Source organism: Bufo bufo, chromosome 4 (genome assembly GCF_905171765.1).
Source record: "Bufo bufo chromosome 4, aBufBuf1.1, whole genome shotgun sequence".
NCBI lineage: Eukaryota > Metazoa > Chordata > Amphibia > Anura > Bufonidae > Bufo > Bufo bufo.
In genome coordinates, this window is record NC_053392.1 from 219,566,090 (window position 1) to 219,591,182 (window position 25,093).

The 25,093-nt window shown below is 46.2% G+C and overlaps 1 protein-coding gene across 1 annotated transcript in view; it reads left to right on the forward strand.

The window, feature by feature from the left end:
* The window catches only part of LOC120997926 (histidine-rich glycoprotein-like), a 57,770-nt gene that overhangs the window by 14,428 nt on the left and 18,249 nt on the right, over positions 1-25,093 (forward strand). The window contains exons 2-5 of the mRNA XM_040428295.1: positions 4,812-4,937; positions 6,335-6,422; positions 6,502-6,668; positions 19,001-19,114. Of these exons, the coding sequence (XP_040284229.1) occupies positions 4,812-4,937; positions 6,335-6,422; positions 6,502-6,668; positions 19,001-19,114 (495 nt within the window). The remainder of the gene's footprint in view (positions 1-4,811; positions 4,938-6,334; positions 6,423-6,501; positions 6,669-19,000; positions 19,115-25,093) is intronic.

Consider the following 25,093-nt stretch of genomic DNA (forward strand, 5'->3'; position numbering starts at 1 on the left):
GTAGCACACAGGAACAACAACCAAGATTAACCACTCCAGTGGGTCAGTATAGATGTCCAGGCAGGAAGCTCTATAACTGGCAACTAGAGAAGTGTGAGGGGAGAATATAAGGAGGTAGGGAGTGGCAGACAAGAAACAGCTGAGGAGGAGAAGCTACGGATCCCTGAGAGAGACAAAAAGGATAGCAAGGCAAACACAGAAAACAATAACTAAGAAACACCATGATCTTTAGATATAGAGCGCGCAGCCACCCGCTGCGACTTCCTGACCCCGGGTATAACGGAGTCAGACGTGGCTCTTGATACCCTCGTGACAGAAGCGGAGAGAAGAAAACCCAGAAATTGAATTTCTGGAACCGCAAACATACATTTTTCCAGTTTAGCGTACAATTTATTCTCCCGCAGAATGAGCAAAACCTGACGTAGGTGGTTCCTATGAGTCTTGAAATCAGGAGAAAAAAATCTAAATGTCATCTAGATACACTAGTACAAATTTCCCCATTACATGATAAAAAATGCTGTTCACAAAATGTTGGAAGACGGCTGGAACATTCATCAAACCAAAAGGCATAACCAAATTCTCAAAATGGCCCTCAAGGGTATTGAAGGCCGTCTTCCATTCATCCCCTTCTCTGACCCTGACCAGGTTGTATGCCCCTCTCAAATCCAACTTGGAAAAAACTTTAGCCCCAACAATCTGGTTAAACAGGTCCGGGATCAGAGGAAGCGTATAAGGGTCACGAATAGTGATACTGTTCAGCTCCCTGAAATCCAGACATGGTCTTAAAGAACCATCTTTTTTCTTAACAAAAAAAAACCCAGCGGCAACAGGTGACTTCAAGGGTCGTATGTGTCCCTTTCTCAGGCTCTCAGAGATATAAGTACGCATAGCGACCCTTTCAGGTTGGGAGAGATTGTATAAACGAGATTTAGGCAGCTTGGCGCCTGGGATGAGATTAATAGGGCAATCGTACTCCCGGTGAGGGGGCAGCTCCTGAACACCACTCTCAGAAAACACATCCGAAAATTCAGAGAGAAAAGATGGTACAGTTTTAGTAGAAACCTCTGAAAGAGACGTCGAGAGGCAATTCTCTCTGCAAAAGTCACTCTCTCTGCAAAACCATTTATTTGCCTCGCTTGCCAATCAATGGTGGGGTTATGTTTAGTGAGCCAGAGAATGCCAAGAGTGTGCAAAGCAGTAATCAAAGCAAAAGGTGGCTACTTTGAAGAACCTAGAATATGACATATTTTCAGTTGTTTTACACTTGTTTGTTATGTATATAATTCCACATGTGTTAATTCATAGTTTTGATGCCTTCATAGTCATGAAAATAAAGAAAACTATTTGAATGAGAAGGTGTGTCCAAACTTTTGGTCTGTACTGTATATAGAGAGGCAATCACTGCTAATAGATGACAGCTGGGAGAGGGAGAAGAGATGTCAAAGCGAAAGCAAAACAAAAGAACATCATGCAGGAGGTACTGAAGAACGTCTGTCAGAACTTCTCAAAGATCTGGCGGTGACAGAAACAGACATTAGTTTCCCACATCTCCAACATCTTCACATCTTCGGAACACCCTTTCCTGCCACCCTCAATACTATACTGCAGAAACAGTCCCCCTGGAAATACTACTACCACACAGATAGTGCCCCCTTCAACAATTATTGGCACACAGTGCTCTAAAAAATAACTGCGCCCAGACACTAATAGTATAAAGATAATGTCCCCCAGAAATAATTGTGCTAAGCTAATACTGTGCCAGGATGTCCCCCAAAGTAATAGTGCTTCCCAAAATCCCACCAATAGAAATAATTTTCTGCCAGAGCACACTTAGTAGTAATAATGCCCCTATAGTGCCCATACTCGTAATCATGTTCCTCATAGCCCCCCAGTAGTAGTAAAGCTCCGCATAATACCTCCTAGTAGTAATAATTCTCCCTATAATATGACAGTACATGAAATACCCCTGCTTAGTGCCAGCAGTTGAGCTAATGTCCCCATAATGTATGCCAGTATAAAATACCCCTATATAGTGCCACAGTAAATGCCCTCATAATGCTCCTCTCCCCCTTCCCCATAGTGTCCCCCATAATATGCCAGTAAAAAAATGCCCCTTCTTAGTGCCCCCAGCAGATGTCCCTAAAGTGCTACTCTCCCCCATAATGTGCCAGTAAAAAATGCCCCTTCTTAGTGCCACCATATGCCCCAATAGTGCTCCATTCCCCCATAGTGCACCCAAATAATGCCCCATAATGCAGCTCTCCCCTTTAGTGCCTCCCATAATGTGCCAGTAAAAAATGCCCCCTTAGTGCCACCAGATGCCATAGTGCCCCCCATAATGTGCCAATAAAAAAGGTCCCTTTAGAGCCCCCACTTCCCCATAGTGCCCCCAAATACTGCCCCTACAGTGACACCAGATGCCCCATAGTGCCGCTCTCCCCTATAGTGCCCCCCAAAATGTGCCAATAATAAAAAAGCCCCTTTAGAGCCCCCAGATACCCCCATAGTGCTCCTCTCCCCCATGGTGCCCCCCCATAATGTGCCGGTAAGAAATTCCCCCATAGTGCCTCCCCCAAAATGGGCAAGAAAAAAAGTGCCCCCAGAATGCCACCCCAATAAAAACGGGGCTGTAAGAAATGCCAGCTCCCCCCATAGTGCCAGCCCCCCATAGTGCCAGCTCCCCTCATAGTGCCAGCTCCCCCCATAGTGCCAGCTCCCCCCATAGTGCAAGCCCCCCCTATAGTGCCAGCCCCCCTATAGTGCCAGCCCCCCATAGTGCCAGCCCCCCCCCCCATAGTGCCAGCTCCCCCCATAGTGCCAGCTCCCCCGGCAAAGAAAAAAAAAACACTAATACTTACCTACATCAGCAGCGATGCGATGCAGGCCTCTTCCGGCCTGTGTCCCTGCTGTGTGCGGCCCGGCTCAGGCGGCGCGATGATAATGACGTCATCGCGCCACCTAAGCCGGCCTCTGATTAGTGCCTGCGGCCTATCAGAAGAACAGGTGAGGAAGACGCCTCTCCCTCCCCTGCCCCACAGCACAACCATCTGTATCACTGTCCTGAGGACGGCGATACAGATGAATATGGAGATGAGCGATTCCACAATGAAAGCGCTCATCTCCTACTGCCCGCCGCCACTGCTGCCCGCCGCAATTACATCCAGGGCTGCGCCGCCTGTGCCTCCCTGCCCCCCGTCCCAGCCCGCCCCTGCACACAGTTTTACACCAGGTTTCCATAACAACCCAGCCATTTTTCTTCACTGCTGTACTGCTGTAGGTCAGCTTTAAAGGGGCAGGGTGCTATGGATGACACTGTTAAGGGAGCGGAGTGCTGTGGAGGTCACAGTTCAGGGGCAGGTAGGGTGGCCATTCAAGCCACCCTCAAAAGATGGACTTAAAACCACGCCCCCAGGTCCCGCTAAGCCACACCCCCTCCCACTCCGCAGCCGACTGGGATTGAAAAAATGAAGGTAAAAATCAACTTCTGTCTTTCTCCCTGCAGCTCATGCTCAGACAGCACAGTGCTGCTGTCTGAGAGTGAGCTGTTCAAAAGAACATCCCTGTGTCCGTCCAGCGACGGTCTAGGTCCGGTGCCGGACGGAGGACAGGGAGTCTGAAACCGGACCTCTGGCCACCCTAGAGGCTGGCTGCTGTGGAGGTCACAGTTAAGGGGACAGCCCGCTATGGAGGTCAGTGTTAAGGGGCAGATTGCTGTAGAGGCCGCTGTTAAGGGGATTGGGTACTGTGGAGGTCACTAATGAAGGGGCGGCTGCTGTGGAGGTCACTGTTAAGGGGCGGGATGCTGTTGAGGTCACTGCTAAAGGAGCGGGCTGCTGTGGAGGTCACTGATAAGGGGGCGGGCACTGTGGAGCTCTCTGTTTAGGGGACAGGGAACTGTGGAGGTCACAGTTAGGGGGACGGTCTGTTATGGAGGTCAGTGTTAAGGGGAAGATTGCTGTAGAGGCCACTGTTAAGAAGATTGGGTAATGTGGAGGTCACTAATGAAGGGGCGGCCGCTGTGGAGGTCACTGTTTAAGGGGCAGGCTGCTGTGGAGGTCACTGTTAAGGGGGCGGGATGCTGTTGAGGTCACTGTTAAAGGAGCGGGCTGTTGTGGAGTTCACTGATAAGGGGTCGGGCACTGTGGAGGTCTCTGTTAAGGGGACTTGGAACTGTGGAGGTCACAGTTAAGGGGACGGTCCGCTATGGAGGTCAGTGTTAAGGGGCAGGGTGCTGTAGAGGTAACTCTTAAGGGGGATACTGTCGATATCTTTTAATGACATACACAAACATTAAATGAAATAGATGAAATATACCTGTGCAAAGCTGGGTCCTTCTGCTAGTAACATATAAAACATATACAAAATTATGTAATAAGTCAACATATATTTGCCTTAGAATATACACTCACAAGCACACTAAAATGTAGTATGAAAGGAACCTTATAGGGTGGCCATTGTAATTAGATATTATTTGGATGGTTCCCCTGATTCCAATGGGATCCATTACCAAACCTGTGTTGTATTATACATTTCTCCTATTATGCCTTCTTTTTCTACAAAAGTGACTGACGGGAATGATTGCTATTACAGTTCCCATAGAGGTTGTGACCAAGTCCTGTGAATACTGGTGAACAGCAACCCCTCAGACAATTATAATGGCGGTCATCAGATATAACAAATATAGTTGGAAATCACTGAAAGAAAGAACAACTGAATGAGAGAAAACAACTCAATGACTTCTATTTGTTGCTGTCTTTTTTATTTTTATTTTTTATTCTCTCTTTTTTTTTTTTATCATTTTCTAATTTCAGTCAGTGACACAACATGGAGGCTTCATCTACTATATGGATCTGGATGTGGTTGAAACAAAATGCTCTGTCCTGAGTGGGAAATCGTGGAAAGAGTGTAGCAATCATAACATTTCAATCGCTGAAGCTGTAAGTAGAGACCACCAGAGAGCCATGCCACTTATCGATAAGCTGATAATAACAAATACCAGCAAACATCTATAATGTCTTGTGTGTTACACAACAGGTGAATGTGCTAGCTAGTATTGTCTGTAGTTATGTTTATAATATTCACCATCAATACATCTATTTTACTTGTGCAGTGGGTTAATATTGCTGCTCTACCCTCAGAATAGTTAATCAATATCAGATTGGTGGGGATCTGACTCCCGGCAACCCCACCGATCAGCTGTTTGAAGACTTCCTCTTCAAAATTACAGTACCTGTGTGTCCTGTCTCTTGTAATTACAATACATTCACTGGAATGGGAAGGATCAGTTGTAATTACACTGCACCTCCTGTACAATCGAGATAATGGGCAGGTAATTATGAGGAAGTAGCACCTACATGAGCTCCACTACCTCTTCAAACAGCTGATCAACAGGGTACAGGGAATCAGACGCTTGCAGATCAGATATTGACCTATCCTGAGGATAGGCCATAAGCATTAACCCACCGCAGAACCCCTTTATCCGCTTTCAAATGAGTGGAACAATAAAAAATTGCATGTTTGGAATTTGAGTCTTTGGAGATATCTAGGTGGTAATTTATGGGTGCTATCCATTTTTTATCTTGCCATGATTTTATTTGGCTTGACAGCAGCTGTCTGACACTGGTTGCTAATGGAAAGTGTACTGTCCACCACTATCTTTTTCACTAGTAGTTTTACTCAGTAAAGTATCATTTAATTTTAAATAGGACCTGTCACCCCTCCTGACGTGCCTGTTTTAATAGCTACTTGCATTCCCCATGTAATACCAATTCTGGAACATCTATTCTTATGGCTCTATGTTGTGCCGTTCTTTTAATATTTCTACTAGAAGTTATGAATAAATTGCTATTAGCCTTCAGTAAGGGTACAGAGGGGTGTTACCAGTTGGGGGGTGTACCTGCACAGTCTGAAAATGGAAGCACTGATTGGATAGAGTGAGTCTGTGCAGGTACACCCCCCCCCCCCCCAACTGGTTACCTCCCCTCTGTACCCTTACTGCAGACTGCTGGCTATTCATTCATAACTTCTAATAGAAATAATAAAGGAACGGCACAACATAGAGCCATAAGAAGAGATGTTCCAGAATTGTTATTACATAGGGAATACATGTAGCTATGAAAATAGGCACGTCAGGAGGGGTGACAGGTCCTCTTTAATACAAAACTGTACATGTTGTTTCCTCAGTCCAGGTGCATAACCTTCCATATATCAACATTGATTTTTTTCTTGCCAACTCTCTGTGTAAACACCGAGCTTCTCCATTGTTGTAAACTCATCTCTAAAAATATGCATAGAAAAAAGAATACTTTAAAAGCTCTATACTTGTATGCTCCAGGTATATGGTCACTGTAAAGTCATCACTTTCATATCCAAGCCATCGAGAAGTCAGAGTCTCTTGAATTATAATTGCACCCTTGGCACAGGTAAGAGCAACGTATAATGTAGGACGTCGGCTGCTCCTGTCAAATCAATCTGCTTATTCAATGACCCTTTTATTATCAGTTCCTTCTAGGGCAGTTGGTCATATTTCCCCAAGCAGCCCCTTTCTAATGGACAAGATCACCCCACACATAAAAAGAAAGGCTAATCTCGTCACCCAGCAGTTTAATGAAGACAGCAATAAGACGCATCATTTCAAAGTGGCTGTAATTGAAAGAGTGAGAACACAGGTAAGATGCAGCTATGCATGGAAGCTCCTTACTTGCATGCAGCCTTGTCTATTTCTGACACAATCAATTGAAAAACCAGATCAGGCATTACATTGTGACACAACTAATAAAAAAGTCTAACAGCAGTGAAAGCCCCGATCACAAGAGCTTACAATCTATGAGGAGCTAGAAGTACAATAGTCCAGCCATCTTTTAGAAAAACGATATACTGCACATAAAGCTGCACAAGCCAGTCTCCAGCCAGTGTCTAGAAGGCACAGATATGAAGGGCCTTAGGGTGCAAGTCATGTGGAGGGTACTGTGTACACTGTAACGTCAATCATTCATGCAGGATATGCGTAGGGCGAACATACTGCATGGGCCCACACTTCAGTGTACACGGCTCACCCCTGTGCAAATACTGCAAGGACCAACATTGCTGCACAGTAAATAATAAGGTAATAATTGCTCTCTGCAAAGATCCTTTAGGGTCCTTGCACATGACCGTATGCCCTCCGAAACACGAGTCATAAGATCATATGAGCACGGGACACATTGCTATATGCACTATAATACAAGTTAAACTCTTGGACCAAGCCAAGTTTTTCTTTCCCTGCCTTCCAAAAACCCTAATTGGTTTTATCTTTATGTTTTTTATCTTTTGAGTTTTTTATGAATTGTATTTTTTACTGTTTAATATTCCATATAGTACATTGTGGTTTTTTTTTTGTGGTATTTTTACATAAGTCAGGTGAAATAGAAAAAAAACACAATTGCAGCATTCTTTTTTGGGTTTTCTTTTTTCTTTTCGGCAGCATTCACTATATGGTAAAAAGGACTTGATAACCTTAAAAGGCATCTGTCAGCAGATTTGTACCTATGACACTGACTGATCTCTTGATGAACGCTTGGCAGCTGAAGGCATCTGTGTTGGTCCCATGTTCATATGTGCCCGCATTCCTGAGAAAAATGATGTTTAAATATATGCAAATGGGCCTCTAGGACCAACAGGAGTGTTGCCGTTACACCTAGAGTCACTGCTCTCTCTGCAACTTTCATGCCCTCTGCACTTTGATTGGCAGGGCCAGGCATGATGACGTTTACACTGCCTGGTCCTGTCAATCAAAGTGCAGAAGTGTCACGGAACCATGAACCAGACGTACAACAAGAGATAAGTGAAAAATAAGAAGGCTTTATTGAAAATAAAGCTGTAAAGCAAAAGTCCAAACGGATGGTGAAACCGAGCAGAGTCTTTGCGAAGCCAGAGGTCAGGAACCAGAAGGGTAGTCAGACGAAGCCAGGATCAGGAACCAGCAGGGTAGTCAGACGAAGCCAGGATCAGGAACCAGCAGGGTAGTCAGACGAAGCCAGGATCAGGAACCAGCAGGGTAGTCAGACGAAGCCAGGATCAGGAACCAGAAGCAGCAGCAGTCTTAGAAGCATGTGAACACAAGAGGACCAAGCAAGGAACTGAAGCCACAGACCTAGGCATCCAGCTCCTCCCAGGGGAAGGAGGAGCCGCAGGGTGGAAGGCTACAAGAAACCCAGAAACCAAGATGGCCGCCAGCACATGTCAAACGAAGGAGAGCAGCAAGCAGGTAAGACCATGACAGTACCTCCCCCTCAAGGGCCCCTCCTCCGCGGAGCACAAAACGGTTTCTGAGGGAAGCGTGCGTGGAAGGCTCGGAGCAAGGCAGGAGCATGGACATCTGCGGAGGGAACCCAGGAACGCTCCTCTGGACCATAACCACGCCAATGGACCAAAAACTGCAACCGACCGCGGACCAGGCGTGAGTCCAGGATATTGCTCACCTCATATTCCTCACGATTGCCCACTTGGACCGGACGAGGCCGAGGAACCGAGGAAGTGAAACGATTACACACCAGTGGCTTCAACAGGGAGACATGAAACACGTTGGAGATCCGCATGCCAGGAGGAAGCGCAAGGGCATAGGCTACCGGGTTTACCCTGCGAAGCACTCGGAAGGGACCAACAAAGCGAGGCGCCAGCTTGGGAGTGGGCACTCGAAGGTTGAGGTTGCGGGTGGACAACCATACACGGTCTCCGACCTGGTAGGAAGGAGCAGGCGCTCGTCTGCGATCAGCCTGGAGTCTCTGGCGCTGCGCAGAGACCTCAAGGGACTTCTGGATCTGTACCCAAGAAGCACGTAGGACGGAAAGGTGATCCTCCACAGCCGGAATATCCTGGGGAGAGAATACCTCCGGTAACACGGCAGGTTGAAACCCATAATTGGCCATGAAGGGAGACGTCCCAGAGGAAGAGTTCACCGCCGTGTTCCTGGCAAACTCAGCCCAAGGCAGGAGGTCAACCCAATTGTCTTGGTGATCGGAGACATAGCAACGAAGGAATTGCTCCAAGGCCTGATTGGATCGTTCTGCGGCCCCATTGGACTGAGGGTGGTAGGCCGAGGAGAAGGAGAGATGAATCCCCAACTGGGAGCAAAAGGCGCGCCAGAACCTGGACACAAACTGACTCCCCCGATCCGACACAATCTCCTTAGGCAAACCGTGCAACCGGAAGACCTCCCTGGCAAAAATCGTGGCCAACTCTTGTGCAGAGGGTAACTTCTTGAGAGGAACACAGTGGCACATTTTGGAAAACCGATCCACAATCATGAGAATGACCGTATGGCCTCGGGATGCAGGGAGGTCCACAATGAAATCCATCCCCAGGTGTGACCATGGGCGCTCCCCGGTGGCTATGGGTTGCAGAAGGCCCAACGGAAGGTGCCGAGGGGACTTACTCTGGGCACAAACGGAGCATGCCGCTACATATGCGGCGATGTCGGAACGTAGGGAAGGCCACCAGAACAGACGTGAAACAGCCCAGGACAGCTGATTCTTTCCAGGATGCCCCGCGGTCTTGGAGTTATGGTAGGTTCGCAACAACCGAGTGCGCAACTCCTCAGGCACAAAACATCTGCCGTTGGGTCTCCCAGAGGGAGCACCAGATTGAGCCGCCAAAATCTGCTCACCCAGGGGAGAGGTCAGGCTGGTGCGAATGGCGGCCAGGATCTGATTCGGAGGTATGACCGAAGTCGGAATCGACTCCTCCCTGGACAGCTCGGAGTACTGCCGTGATAAGGCATCCGCCCTGATGTTCTTGGAACCGGGTAGGTAGGAGACCACGTAATTAAAACGAGACAAGAACAGAGCCCATCTGGCCTGACGTGGTGTCAATCTCTTGGCCTCAGAAAGGTAGGTCAGATTCTTGTGGTCCGTCAGGATGAGAACCGGAACCACCGAACCCTCGAGCAAGTGCCTCCATTCTTTAAGGGCCTGCACGATGGCCAATAACTCCCTGTCACCAATCTGATAGTTGCACTCCGCGGAAGACAGTTTCCGGGAGTAAAACCCACAAGGAAGCAGAGGACCCTCTGGTGTTCTACGCTGAGACAGAAGGGCGCCTACTCCCGTCTCAGACGCGTCCACCTCGAGGACAAAGGGCAACCCAGGGTTGGGATGCGACAGAATCGGAGCCGACACAAAGGCGGACTTTAGGGCCTCAAAAGCTCGGATGGCCTCGAGCGGCCAGACCTGGGAATTACTGCCCTTCCTGGTCAGATCCGTGAGAGGCTTGGCCAGCATGGAAAAGTCCCTGATGAACTTCCGATAATAATTGGCGAAGCCCAAAAAGCGCTGCAGGGAACGAAGACCACTGGGCTGGGGCCACTGTAAGACAGCCGAAACCTTCTCAGGATCCATGGAGAACCCCTCAGCGGAAATGATGTAACCTCAGAAGGTTACCTGGGATCGGTGAAATTCGCATTTCTCAAGCTTACCGAACAGCGTGTTCTGTCGTAACCGTTGCAACACTCGTCTGACATCCAGAATGTGGGCCTCCATGGATTCAGAATATACCAAGATGTCATCCAAATAGACTACCACACACTGCTGCAACAGGTCACGGAAAACATCGTTGATGAATTCCTGAAAGACTGCGGGCGCATTGCACAACCCAAAGGGCATAACCAAGGATTCGTAATGACCGGTCCTGGTGTTAAACGCGGTCTTCCACTCATCGCCCGCCTTGATCCTTACCAGGTTATATGCCGCCCTCAGGTCGAGTTTGGTAAAGACCGTGGCCCCTTTAAGGCGATCGAACAGCTCGGAAATCAAGGGTATCGGGTAAGCGTTCTTGATCGTGATGCGATTGAGACCCCTGTAATCGATGCAAGGCCTCAACTCACCGCCCTTCTTTTTCACAAAGAAAAATCCAGCCCCTGCCGGGGACGAAGATTTGCGAATGTGTCCGCGTGAAAGCGCCTCCCTCACGTACTCCTCCATGGCCTCATTCTCCGCTACCGACAGTGGATAGACTTTGCCACGAGGAGGAACGGCACCAGATTGTAACTCTATGGCACAATCGTATGGGCGGTGCGGAGGTAGGGCAACCGCGCGCACCTTATCGAATACATCCCGGTACTCCTCGTATTCAGGAGGCAACAGAGAGTCCGAGGAAGTACACAGCAACTTGACAGACCCATGGATGCAACTAGCCCCACACTGCGGTGACCACGAGAGGATCTCGACCGATCTCCAATCGAAAGTCGGATTATGCTTCTGGAGCCAGGGGTACCCCAAGACCACCGAGTAGTGTGGAGACGAAATAACCTGGAGGCAGACCGACTCTCTGTGAACGGCACCAATGGCTATCCCCACTGGAAGGGTCTCATGAGTCACGTGTGGCGGCAGAAGGGGTCTGCCGTCTATCGCCTCAAGAGCCAGTGGGGAACCTCGAGCCTGCAGAGGAATGGAATTGGCGGCAGCGAACACACTATCAATGAACAAACCACCAGCACCAGAGTCCACCAACGCCTGGTTCGTCACCGAGCCCCCGACCCAGGAGAGGACAACAGTGATCAGTGGTTTGTCAACACGGGAAACCGGGGACGAGGAGACTCCACCCAAGATCTGCCCCCGACAGGATCTCAGGGTACGAGCGTTTCCCGGACGGTTCGGACATGCCAACCGAAAATGCCCACCGAGACCACAGTACATGCATCAGCCCTCGCGTCTCCGGAGTGCCCTCTCCCCCTCGGACAGGCGAGCAAACCCCAGCTGCATGGGTTCACCCCCAGACAAGTCATCCCCAGGAGGCGTGGGAGGAGAGGGAGGCACGGGTGGGACAGCAAACGTAGGCACCAATCTGTTAGAAGACCTCCGCAGGTTCTCCTTAAAGGAAGGTCTCTCCCTGAGTCTGGTGTCAATCAAAATCAGGAAAGAAATAAGAGTCTCGAGCTCAACTGGTAGGTCCTTAGCTGCAACCTCATCCTTCAAGGCATCCGAGAGACCATGAGAGAAAGCAGCGACCAGAGCCTCATTATTCCAGCCCACCTCTGCTGCCAGGGTACGAAACTCAATGGCGTATTCAGCTACGGATCGTGAACCCTGTCTGATGGACATAAGGAGCTTCGCAGCAGAGGCAGCACGAGCCGGCACATCGAATACCTTCCGAAGAGAAGCAACAAAACCGGAAAACTCGGCAACCACCGGATTGTTGTTCTCCCATAAAGGGCTGGCCCAGGCCAAGGCCTTGTCCGAGAGCAGCGAGATCAAGAAGCCCACCTTTGATCTCTCAGTAGGAAAGGCATGTGGCAGCAACTCGAAATAAATGCCCACCTGGTTAAGGAAACCTCGGCACTGAGTTGGCTCTCCCCCAAAGCGCTGTGGAAGAGGGGCAGAACCGGTCATACCCCGAAACACCGCAGGCGCAACAACAGGTGTCGGGGTAGACTCTGGCGCAACAACCGGAGCGGCAGTAGGAGCGAGCCCAGGAGCGACAACCGACCCATCGGCAACGGGAGCGAAATGAGCCGTGCGTTCAAGCAGGGTTTGCAACGCCACAGCGAACCGACCCAACAGGTGATCCTGCTGATCAAGTCTGGCAACCAGCGTGGGTAGCGAGGATGGCCCTGTACCGTCAGAATTCATGGCTTGGTCCTAATGTCACGGAACCATGAACCAGACGTACAACAAGAGATAAGTGAAAAATAAGAAGGCTTTATTGAAAATAAAGCTGTAAAGCAAAAGTCCAAACGGATGGTGAAACCGAGCAGAGTCTTTGCGAAGCCAGAGGTCAGGAACCAGAAGGGTAGTCAGACGAAGCCAGGATCAGGAACCAGCAGGGTAGTCAGACGAAGCCAGGATCAGGAACCAGCAGGGTAGTCAGACGAAGCCAGGATCAGGAACCAGCAGGGTAGTCAGACGAAGCCAGGATCAGGAACCAGAAGCAGCAGCAGTCTTATAAGCATGTGAACACAAGAGGACCAAGCAAGGAACTGAAGCCACAGACCTCCTATATATATGAGCTAGGCATCCAGCTCCTCCCAGGGGAAGGAGGAGCCGCAGGGTGGAAGGCTACAAGAAACCCAGAAACCAAGATGGCCGCCAGCACATGTCAAACGAAGGAGAGCAGCAAGCAGGTAAGACCATGACAAGAAGACATGACAGTTACAGAGAGAGCAGAGCCTCTAGGTGTAATGGCAATGCCCCCATTGCTCCTAGAGGCTCATTTGCATATTTTGAAACATCATTTTTCTCAGGAATGCGGGCACATATGGGACATGGGACCAATAGAGATGCCTTCAGCTGCCAAGTGCACATGGAACAGGTCAGCCAGTTTGAAAGGCACAAATCTGCAGACAGATGCTATTTAATCTTCTGGTCAGTATGTTTACAGTAATAACAGTGATAATAATATACATTCAATAGTTTTTGGTATATATCACTACTTTAAAAGTAATGCTTTGTGTTGGCATATTCTGATTGTGTCACGAGGGTGTCAAGAGCCACATCTGACTCCGTTATACCCGGGGTCAGGAAGTCGCAGCGGGTGGCTGCGCGCTCTATGTCTAAAGATCGCGCTGTTACTTAATGGTAGCTTTCTGGGTTTGCCTTGCAATCCTTTTTGTCTCACTCAGGGATCCGTAGCTTCTTCTCCTCAGCTGTTTCTTGTCCAGCACTCCCAACCTCCTTATATTCCCCTCTCCCACTTCTCTGGTTGCCAGATATAGAGCTTCCTGCCTGGACTTCTATACTGACCCACTGAAGCTGTGTAGCTGTTATTCCTGGTTGTTGTTCCAGAACGTTACCCTCCGGATCCCTGTTGGGTTTTTGTTGTATGCTGTTGTCGCCCACCTGGGATTATATGTTTTGTCTGTATTGTCTGTCCTCTCCTTGGTGTTTCCCTTTAGTGTTAATGGTGTGGACTAGTGTTCCCACCGCCCTATTCACTACTTAGGGATCATCTTAGGGAAAGCCAGGGTTTAGGCACGCGATCGGCGTACGGGTGAGAAACCCGTCTAGGGACGTCAGGGCAGCCAGGTGCCAGCCTCAAGGTGAGTTAGAGGTCACCACCTTTCCCTCTCGCTTGGACAGGGCCTTCCCTTTTCCCTCCCTTTGCGTCACGTATGTGATCGGTACGCCGGTCGTGATAGATTGCTTGTACAATACACTGCAATACTACTGTATTGCAGGGGATTGTGATCTTAATGGTTCTGCCAGAAGCAGCATTTAATATGCAGGTTAAGTGCAGGCTTGGGGGGTTTTACAAGGCCCCTGACTTCTACCAGTGCTCCAAATCCCTTGGTTCCCTTTACATGGCCAAATCAAGTTTTTATGTTAAACGTATTTATTTAGAATTTTTGGTAAAACATTTTTTCCATGTCCCTATATATATTTTAAAATATTCCTAAAAAACTGCAGTTTTCACACTGGCTACAAGGCATAAAATATGTCAAGACTTCCTGTTTGAGAACAGCCACATGGGCCACAGACACAAATAGACTAGAGCTGCTCTCATTGACTTCTATGGGAGAATTTTCTAGGCATGTGACTGTGACAGGAATGTGATAAGCTGTGATCTCACTTGTTGTGAATGGTGGATCCTGTGTTATCTATACTAAGGTGATATGTCATTCTAATCCTGCCTGTGATGATAACGCAACGGCTACTGAAAAGTTACCTGTATTAAGAAGAGGAAGTCTCGACATTAGGCCTAGTGGCCAGTGTGAAAACTGCATGTTTAGATATTTTTAAACAAAAATCATGAAAAATTCTGAAAATAAATGTTTAACAAAATAATGTCAACATTTTTTAATAACACACTGCCTAAAGACATAAATATGTCTACCTACAGTCACTGGGAGTTGCTTATAGAACATAGATTTCTACAGCTCAGGAGCAGCTTACTGATTTGGACATCTGTATTGGAAACCTTAAGTCCCCTATTAAGATATAAAATTATCCGCACAGAATTTTTGATCTACTTAGGCTATTTTCCCAAATCTTCCGGCAGGCTGTTTCAGCAGAAGAATTGCCTGCCACAGTTCATTGCATCCAGCATAGCTGGAAAAGGCTGGAGTCAAAAACCCATTGACTATAATGGGACCCAACGGGAATTCCGTCATTTTCCAGCAGTAGTGACAGGAAATGTTCCACAGGATTGGCGCATAGCAAATATAGTGGCAATATTCAAAAAGGGTCCAAAAACAGAGCCCGGAAACTATAGGCCAATGTTTTCTAAGAGATGCTATCTTGGAAAACCTCAATGAAAATAAAAAAATAACACCATATTAGCATGGCTTCATGAGGGATCGGTCATGTCAAACTAATTTAATCAGTTTCTATGAGGAGGTAAGTTCTAGACTTGACCACGGCGAATCAATGGATGTCGTATATCTTGACTTCTCCAAAGCATTTGACACTGTACCACATAAAAGGTTAGTATATAAAATGAGAATGCTCGGACTGGGAGAAAATGTCTGTATCTGGGTAAGTAACTGGCTCAGTGATAGAAAACAGAGGGTGGTTATTAATGGTACACACTCAGATTGGGTCACTGTCACTAGCGGAGTACCTCAGGGGTCAGTACAGGGCCCTATTCTCTTCAATATACACTGCTCAAAATAATAAAGGGAACACAAAAATAACACATCCTAGATCTGAATTAATTAAATATTCTTCTGAAATACTTTGTTCTTTACATAGTTGAATGTGATGACAACAAAATCACACAAAAAAAAAACGGAAATTGGCTGATCCAACTTTGATGTAATGTCCTTAAAACAAGTCAAAATGAGGCTCAGTAGTGTGTGTGGCCTCCACGTGCCTGTATGACCTCCCTACAACGCCTGTGCATGCTCCTGATGAGGTGGCGGACGGTCTCCTGAGGGATCTCCCCCCAGACCTGGACTAAAGCATCTGCCAACTCCTGGACAGTCTGTGGTGCAACGTGATGTTGGTGGATAGAGCGAGACATGATGTCCCAGATGTGCTCAATTGGATTCAGGTCTGGGGAACGGGCGGGCCAGTCCATAGCATCAATGCCTTCGTCTTGCAGGAACTGCTGACACACTCCAGCCACATGAGGTCTAGCATTGTCTTGCATTAGGAGGAACCCAGGGCCAACTGCACCAGCATATGGTCTCACAAGGGTTCTGAGGATCTCATCTTGGTACCTAATGGCAGTCAGGCTACCTCTGGCGAGCACATGGAGGGCTGTGCGGCCCTCCAAAGAAATGCCACCCCACACCATTACTGACCCAATGCCAAACCGGTCATGCTAGAGGATGTTGCAGGAAGCAGAACGTTCTCCACGGCGTCTCAAGACTCTGTCACGTCTGTCACATGTGCTCAGTGTGAACCTGCTTTCATCTGTGAAGAGCACAGGGCGCCAGTGGCGAATTTGCCAATCTTGGTGTTCTCTGGCAAATGCCAAACATCCTGCACGGTGTTGGGCTGTAAGCACAACCCCCACCTGTGGACGTCGGGCCCTCATATCACCCTCACGGAGTCTGTTTCTGACCGTTTGAGCAGACACATGCACATTTGTGGCCTGCTGGAGGTCATTTTGCAGGGCTCTGGCAGTGCTCCTCCTGTTCCTCCTTGCACAAAGGCGGAGGTAGCGATCCTGCTGCTGGGTTGTTGCCGTCCTATGGCCTCCTCTACGTCTCCTGATGTACTGGCCTGTCTCGTGGTAGCGCCTTCATGCTCTGGACACTACGCTGACAGACACAGCAAACCTTCTTGCCACAGCTCGCATTGATGTGCCATCCTGGATAAGCTGCACTACCTGAGCCACTTGTGTGGGTTGTAGACTCCGTCTCATGCTACCACTAGACTGAAAGCACCACCAGCATTCAAAAGTAACCATAACATCAGCCAGGAAGCATAGGAACTGAGAAATGGTCTGTGGTCACCACCTGCAGAACCACTCCTTTATTGGGGGTGTCTTGCTAATTGCCTATAATTTCCACCTGTTGTCTATTCCATTTGCACAACAGCATGTGAAATTGATTGTCACTCAGTGTTGCTTCCTAAGTGGACAGTTTGATTTCACAGAAGTGTGATTGACTTGGAGTTACATTGTGTTGTTTAAGTGTTCCCTTTATTTTTTTGAGCAGTGTATTTATTAATGATCTTGTAGAAGGCTTGCACAGTAAAATATCAATTTTTGCAGATGACACTAAACTGTGCAAAGTAATTGACACGAAAGAGGACAGTATACTGCTACAGATGGATCTGGATAGACCGGAGGCTTGGGCAGAGTAGTGGCAGATGAGGTTTAACACTGACAAATGTAAGGTTATGCACATGGAAAGGAATAATGCAAGTCACCCGTACATACTAAATGGTAAAACACTCGGTAACACTGACATGGAAAAGGACCTAGGAATTTTAGTGAACAGCAAACTAAGCTGTAAAAAACCGTGTCAGGCAGCTGCTGCCAATGCCAATTAGATAATTGATTGCATTAAAAGGGGCATAGATACCCGTGATGAGAACATAGTCCTACCACTTTACAAATCACTAGTCAGACCACACATGGAGTACTGTGTATAGTTATGGTCTCCTGTGAACAAGGCAGACATAGCAGAGCTGGAGAGGGTTCAGAGGAGGGTAACTAAAGTAATAACTGGAATGGGGGGACTACAGTACCCTGAAAGATTATCAACATTGGGGTATTCACTTTAGAAAAAAGACGACTGAGGGGAGATCTAATTACTATGTATAAATATATCAGGGGTCAGTACAGAGATCTCTCCCATCATCTATTTATCCCCAGGACTGTAACTGTGACGAGGGGACATCCTCTGCGTCTGGAGGAAAGAAGGTTTGTACACAAACATAGAAGAGGATTCTTTACGGTAAGAGCAGTGAGACTATGGAACTCTCTGCCTGAGGAGGTAGTGATGGTGAGTTCACTAAAAGAGTTCAAGAGGGGCTTGGATGAATTTCTGGAGTGTAATAATATTACAGGCTATAGCTACTAGAGAGGGGTCGTTGATCCAGGGAGTTAGTCTGGTTGCCTGATTGGAGTCGGGAAGGAATTTTTTTCCCCTTAAAGAGGACCTTTCACCGATTATGACAATGTGATCTAAGTATACAGACATGGAGAGCGGCGCCTGGGGATCTCACTGCACTTACTATTATCCCTGGGCGCCGCTCTGTTCTCCCGCTATGCCCTCCGGTATCTCCGGTCACAAAGTTATGGTAGGCGGAGTCTGCCCTTGTTCTGCTGTAGCGCTGGCCAAACGTAGCACAGAGCTCACAGCCTGGGAGGTTATTTTCTCCCAGGCTGTGAGCTCTGCAATGCGATTGGCCAGCGCTACGGCAGAACAAGGGCAGACTCCGCCTACCATAACTTAGTGACTGAAATCTCCGCCTACTATAACTTAGTGAGCAAAGATACCGGAGGGCATAACGGGGGGAGAACGGAGCGGCACCCAGGGATAATAGTAAGTGCAGTGAGATCCCCGGGCGCCGCTCTCCATGTCTGTATACTTAGTTCACATTGTCATAATCGGTGAAAGATCCTCTTTAAGTAGGGAAAATTGGCTTCTACCTCACAGTTTTTTTTTTGCCTTCCTCTGGATCAACTTGCAGGATGACAGGCCGAACTGGATGGACAAATTTATTTTTTCGTCCTTATATACTATGTTACTAGTGCTAGCATTCTGCCCAACAAAAACTGGTGCTTGCAGTATTTGGCTATGCTAGTGTATAACTAGCCTTAGATTGAAACCAGAAGCATTCCCAATTATAAAAATGATGGCGAGTGCTCTGGTTGTATCTTTAGTTTCCTTACCAGCTTGGTATAGAAAAAGAGAGATGATAGTAGAACTGTCAATGGACCATTTCTTACTAGTATGATACAGTAAATCCATAACAGTATATGTGAAAGAAACAGCGTTGAACATAAATACATACATACATATAGCTAACTGCTCAATATAAAGAAAACAAAAACACAATAGACAATAAAGAATAAAGGACAACTCCATTATGACTGCTTTTTATATAATGTAGTCATTTTTTTTCTTTTCTAGTATAAGTTTGGACAATTGTTTTTCTTTGAATTCATCATAAAGGAAACTGAGTGTTTGAAAACACAAGCTGATGTAAATCTTGATGATTGCGTGTTCCGTGCAGACAAGGATGCAGTAAGTTGTATTATTTCATATTCTTTTGATCCTTTATATATTTGCAGCTTTATATTTTACTAATGTACTATCACAAAATACTGTAAGGGCTTGTTCACATGTCAGTAAATCACGGTTCTGTGCTGTCTATGTTCTCCACATGAGGGGGCATTAGACATACTGAAAGGGGTTGGTACAAATTACCACATCACCATTCATTCTTTTCTTGTTGTCTCTAATAAATGAAAGACTCCAAATGAATCATGACACGCACCTGATCGGTGAGATTTAAAAGTGTTTTCAGAGAATTTTTTTACTGATGACCTATCCTCTGGAAAAAAAAAAGCTATTCTACCACAGTTTTACAGGGTTTTTATTTACAACGTTCGATGTGTGATAAAACACAGTTACTTTCATTCTGCAGGTCAGAATGAACCCGGTGTTTTTCTTGCATTTTGATACTGGTAAAATAGTAAATACCTTGGAAAAAAATATGTTTTATTTTTTCATCACCAAATATTCTAACCCCTAAAACTGAATTGGCCACTTTTTATTCCGTTTCGCAGTTTGCCATATGGGGAAAATATTTTTATAGTATGGGTGTTTTCACACGTGGTGATACCCATGATGTGCTTTTTTTTATTTTGGGGAAATTGAGGTGATTTGAATTTTTATATTTTTTTCATTTTTTTATGTTAAAAACGTTATTTTTTTTACACTTTTTTATAGTTCCCATAGATAAATATAACAAGTAGTCATTAGATTGCTATTGTCATAGACTTTAACGCATTAGCATTGGAGTCTATGAGAAATTTACTAGATTCCTGTTGAGATGGAGCACTGGTACAGACAGGGGCTTCATAGGAAACACTATGCAGCGGAAAAAACCCTCCCAGGCTGTGAGCTCTGCGCTGCGATTGGCCAGCGCTACAGCCTAGGAGAGGGAGACGCCGGCAGAACAAGGGCAGACTCCGCCTACTATAACCAAGACCGGAGGACATAATGGGAGAACGGAGCGGCGCCCAGGGATAATAGTAAGTGCAGTGAGATCCCTGGGCGCCGCTGTATGTCATGATACTTAGTTCACAATGTCAGGATCGGTGAAAGGTCCTCTTTAAAATTCATCATATGTCTACTTTATGTTATCATCATTTTGGTAATGGTTTTTTTAATTTTCTTTACAACTTTAGGAGGCTTAGGCCCCTTTTTCACGGGCGAGTTTTCCGCCCGGGTGAAATGTGTGACGTGAACACATTGCACCCGCACTGAATCCTGACCCATTCATTTCAATGGGGCTGTGTACACGAGCGATGTTTTTCATGCATCACTTGTGCGTTGCGTGAAAATCGCAGCATGTTCTGAATCCGGCACACTCGTCTGCAAGGGGCCTTAGAATTTTAGAAGCAATATTTTTAATTCTCAAGAAAATTTCCAAAATCAATTCAGTTTTGAAGTCACTTTGGGGAGCTTACATAATAGAAACCACCCATAAATGAACTACACCCCTCAAGTGATTCAAAACAAATTTAGAATTGTTACTCCACAGGAATTAAAGTAAAATGGAGGTGAAATTTTCTAATTTCCCTTATTTTTGCAGATAATCCATTTATTCCTGCAACACATCAAGGGTTAACAGAAAAACAAACCTCAACATTTATTACCCTGATTCTGTAGTTTACAGAAACATTCCATATCTGGTCATAAACTGTTATATGGGCACATAACAGTACTCAGAAGCCAAGGAGTGCCATATGGTTTTTGGATTGCAGATTGTGCTGGAATGGTCTTTGGGTGTCATGTTACCCAAACCATGTTGACTCTGAGGTACCCATAAAGTGGGAACCCCCAAAAAGTGACCACATTTTGGAAACTACACCACCCAAGGAATTTTTAAGGGGCGTAGTAAGTACTTTGACCCAACAAGCGCTTCATAGAATTTTTAAAACTCTGTGAAAATTAAAAAAAATACATTATTTTTATAAGAAAATGGGCCCAAACTTTCTTTTTCACAAGGGATAACAGGAGAAAATCACTCCACAATTTGCATCCCATTTTCTACTGAATACAGAAACACCCGATATGTGGTCTAAAACTGCAGTTTGGGGATATGCCAGGGTTCAGAAGGGAAGGAGCCGCATGAAATGAAATTGCTTAAATGTTTTTTAAGAGCCATATGTTTTTTATTATTTTGTTGACTGAGCTGTGTGGGTGCTTATTTTGGCTGGACAAGCTGTTGTTTTTATTGGCACTATTTTGGGGTACATTTGGCTTCCTGATCTTTTTTTTTATCTCATTTTTTGGGAGGTGAAGTGGGCAAAAAATTTAATGTTGTCAATGTTTTTTACTTTTATTTATTACTTTTATTTTTTATGAGGTTCACTATGTGATACATATGATATGATAACTTTATTCTGCAGGTTGATATGATTATGGCGATGCCAAAGGTGTATAGTTTTTTTCATGTTTTACTATTTTGCATAATAAAATCACTTTTTATTAAAAATATTTAGTATTTTGCATCACCATATGCTAACATCCATAACATTTTTATTTTTCTGTCAATATAGATGTCTAAGGACTTGCCATTTGCAGGACAGACTGTATTTTTATTGGTACTATTTGGGGGTACATAAGACTTTTTGCTGACTTGATATTATGTTTTTGGGAGGCCAAGGGCACAAAAAAAGCTGCTTTGTCCCCAGATGGTTCATATGGACGTGGCGATAACAAATATGTCTATTTTTTTATTTTACACAATAAGAGTACTTTTGAAAAAAAAATTCTTAGAGCCATATTTTTTTTTATATTACAATGGTCTTGTGTGAGGGCTCTTTTTTTACGTTTTCATTGGTACCATTTTGGGGTACATATGACTTTTTGATCGTTTGATATGTTTTTTGGGAAGTGAGGTGACTAAAAATAGCTGTTTCAGCATAATTTTGCAATACCAAATATGTCAATTTTTTTTTAAAAATTTAAAATTTTTAAATAACTTGATTACGGGAAAAGGGCACTTTTTTACACCTGAAAATGTAATTTTTATAAACATTTTTTTTTTTACACTTTGTGTCCCCCATAAGGTCATACAAGACCTAACATTTTTTTTATTATTTTTTTTACTGTTGATTTCTCCTGTAACTAGGGTTGAGGTTGTGCAGTGGCACAGTACAGATTTGCTGCAGAGCCGATTGAGGTCTAGGAAGGCCTGGCAGCTCCTGCAGTCTCTGGGCCCGGCGGTCACATAATCGCTAGGGCCAGAACAGGATGCAGCATCTTGTTTCCTATCTGTAGACACAGTGCTTGTTCAGTGCTGGTTCTATGGCACTATACTGCAGATGTTGTACCGTGCCAAAACATTAGAAGCTCCTTTAAAATTACTTTTTTATGATGACTGTGAGGAATATGGAGTATGATTTCATTCCTGCCATATGCTCCAGGAGTGGGCAGAGGAAGTCAAACTCCACAAGGGGGCCCTGCTTCAAAGCGCAGCCAGATAGCAGAGGTCAGAACTCCACAGGAGGTCCTGGACAAGCAGGCCACTTGCGTACAATTTCACACCTCCATTCAGACAACACGGATCTTGCAGGAAAACTTCCTTGCAGAAGGTCTAGGCCATTCCCCAGTGGCATCATGGCCGGGCGATTCATTATGTGACGAATGCCGCACCTTGCTGCAGCCAGGACGTCAAATACGTAGAGCCAGTGAGCAGGGCTGGGACAAGGCCATTTGGTGCCCAGGGCGAAGATGGCAAACTGCGCCCCCCCCCCCCCCCCCCCCCCGTTTTTAAGAAAGAATCAATGTTGTTTCAAAACAAGAATATACTTAAAGCAATAGAACAAAGGACTGTGGGACTTTGAAAGTCACAGACACTATAAAGTTCCCCCCCATCATCATGTGCCAGTATAAAGTCCCCCCCATCATCATGTGCCAGTTTTGTAATAAGCCCCCCCAATGTGCCAGTAACACTATTGTAAAAAAAAACAAAAAAAAAACACTTATACTTACCTAAGTGTCAGCGATGCGATGCAGCCTCTTCCTGTGTCCCACGCTGTAATGTAAGGCTCAGGCGGCACGATGACGTCATTGCGCCGGCCTCTGATAGGCTGCCGGCCTAGTGCCTGCAGCCAGGGGCGTACATAAAAATCACTGGGCCCCATAGCAGGAATCTAAATTGGGCCCCCATTCCCCTTTTATAGCCCCTCCCTTTGTTCCATGAACTATTCTTGCTGCTGCGTTTTATAATTTATGCCATCAGGGCCGGAATGGGATTACAAAACAGCCCTGGCACACAAAAGAGGTATAATAGATGCAGATGTATTTTATATACAGCAGTGTACAGTTATGTGAGGTACGCGGTATAATAGATGCAGTGTGTACAGGTATATAGTATATTCCCTAGTGTTCTGATATGTGAGGTACAGGGTATAATAGATGCAGTGTGTACAGGTATATAGTATATACAGCAGTGTACTGATATGTGAGGTACGGGGTATAATATATGCAGTGTATACAGTATATACAGTAGTGTAATATGTGAGGTACGAGGTATAATAGATGCAGTGTGTACAGGTATATAGTAAATACAGCAGTGTATTGACACCTCGTACCTCACATATCAGTACACTGCTGTATATACTATATATCTGTACACACTGCATCTATTATACCTCGTACCTCACATATATAGTATATACAGAAGTGTACTGATATCTGTACACACAGCATCTATTATACCTCATACCTCACATATCAGTGCACTGCGGTATATACTATATATCTGTACATATTGCATGTATAATACTGTGTAATATATGCAGTGTGTGTGCATGTATGTGTGTGTATATATATATATATATATATATATATACAGAGCAGTGTATTGATGTGACACATAGAAGGTATAATACTGTAGATGCAGTGTTTATAGAAATATGTGGTCAGTTATGCATTATAGTCACTGTGAGGTACATGAGGTAGTGGTAACTGTCTGAAGTAGTATACATGAGTGAGCAATGAGTAAAAACAGGGCATGGAGGGGGGGGGGGGTAAATGATGAAAAGTGGAGGACCTCCTCTTACCTCTCCATTCCAGTCTGTATGGATCAATACAGAGCTGCTTGTGAACTTTTAATACTTGCTGTTAGGGGTTGAAGGACCTGTGATGATGTCATCACAGGTCCTGGCAGATGTACCTTTGAAACCTAGGAACTACACCATTTTTGGTGCAGTTCCTTTGCTAGATTCTGCAGGACCTGTGATGTTGAAGATGATGTCATCACAGGTCCTGGCAGATGCACTGTTCTAACCTGGGAACTACACTTTACACTGTGCAGTTCCCTTACAGGACCTGTGATGACATCATCAAAGGTCCTTTAGCTTTAGAAAGGTAAACAGGAGTAATTAGGGGGCGGGGCCTCTCCTCCACTTCGGTGCCTGCCTGCAGCCTATCAGAGGAAAGGGAAGGGACACGCCTCTCCCTCCCCTGCACCTCCGCTGGCACAGACAGTTTACAATGGAGATGAGCGCAATGGAAGCGCTCATCTCCCTGTGCCCGGCGGCGGCTGCTCACTTGGGGGGGGGGGTCATTTTAGTTGGGGGGCACATGGGGGGGCACAGCATGATGTAGGGGGGGCCGTGGCCCCCTCTGGCCCCCCCCTGGCGACGCCACTGCTGCTGGCACTTCACCTGCGCCCCCCTCCTGTCCGCAAATGGTAGCGCCCAGGGCACCCGCTCCTTCGGCCCCTGCCTTGTACCGGCCCTGCCAGTGAGATACGGTATACTGGTTACCAAGGCATGACGTTACGCCGTCCCTGAGGAGCAGGTAAGGTCAGCTTGGTACAATGTTCACAGACTCCTCCTGTCCACATGGACACAGAGAGGCAACAAGCTGAGGGACCCTTTTCACTGCCCCAGTGAAACAGTGCTTACTCCGCCCGGGAAGACTGCCACCAGCTTCTCGTTTGATATAAGCCCGGTCCGTTAACAGGGTTATATAGGGTGA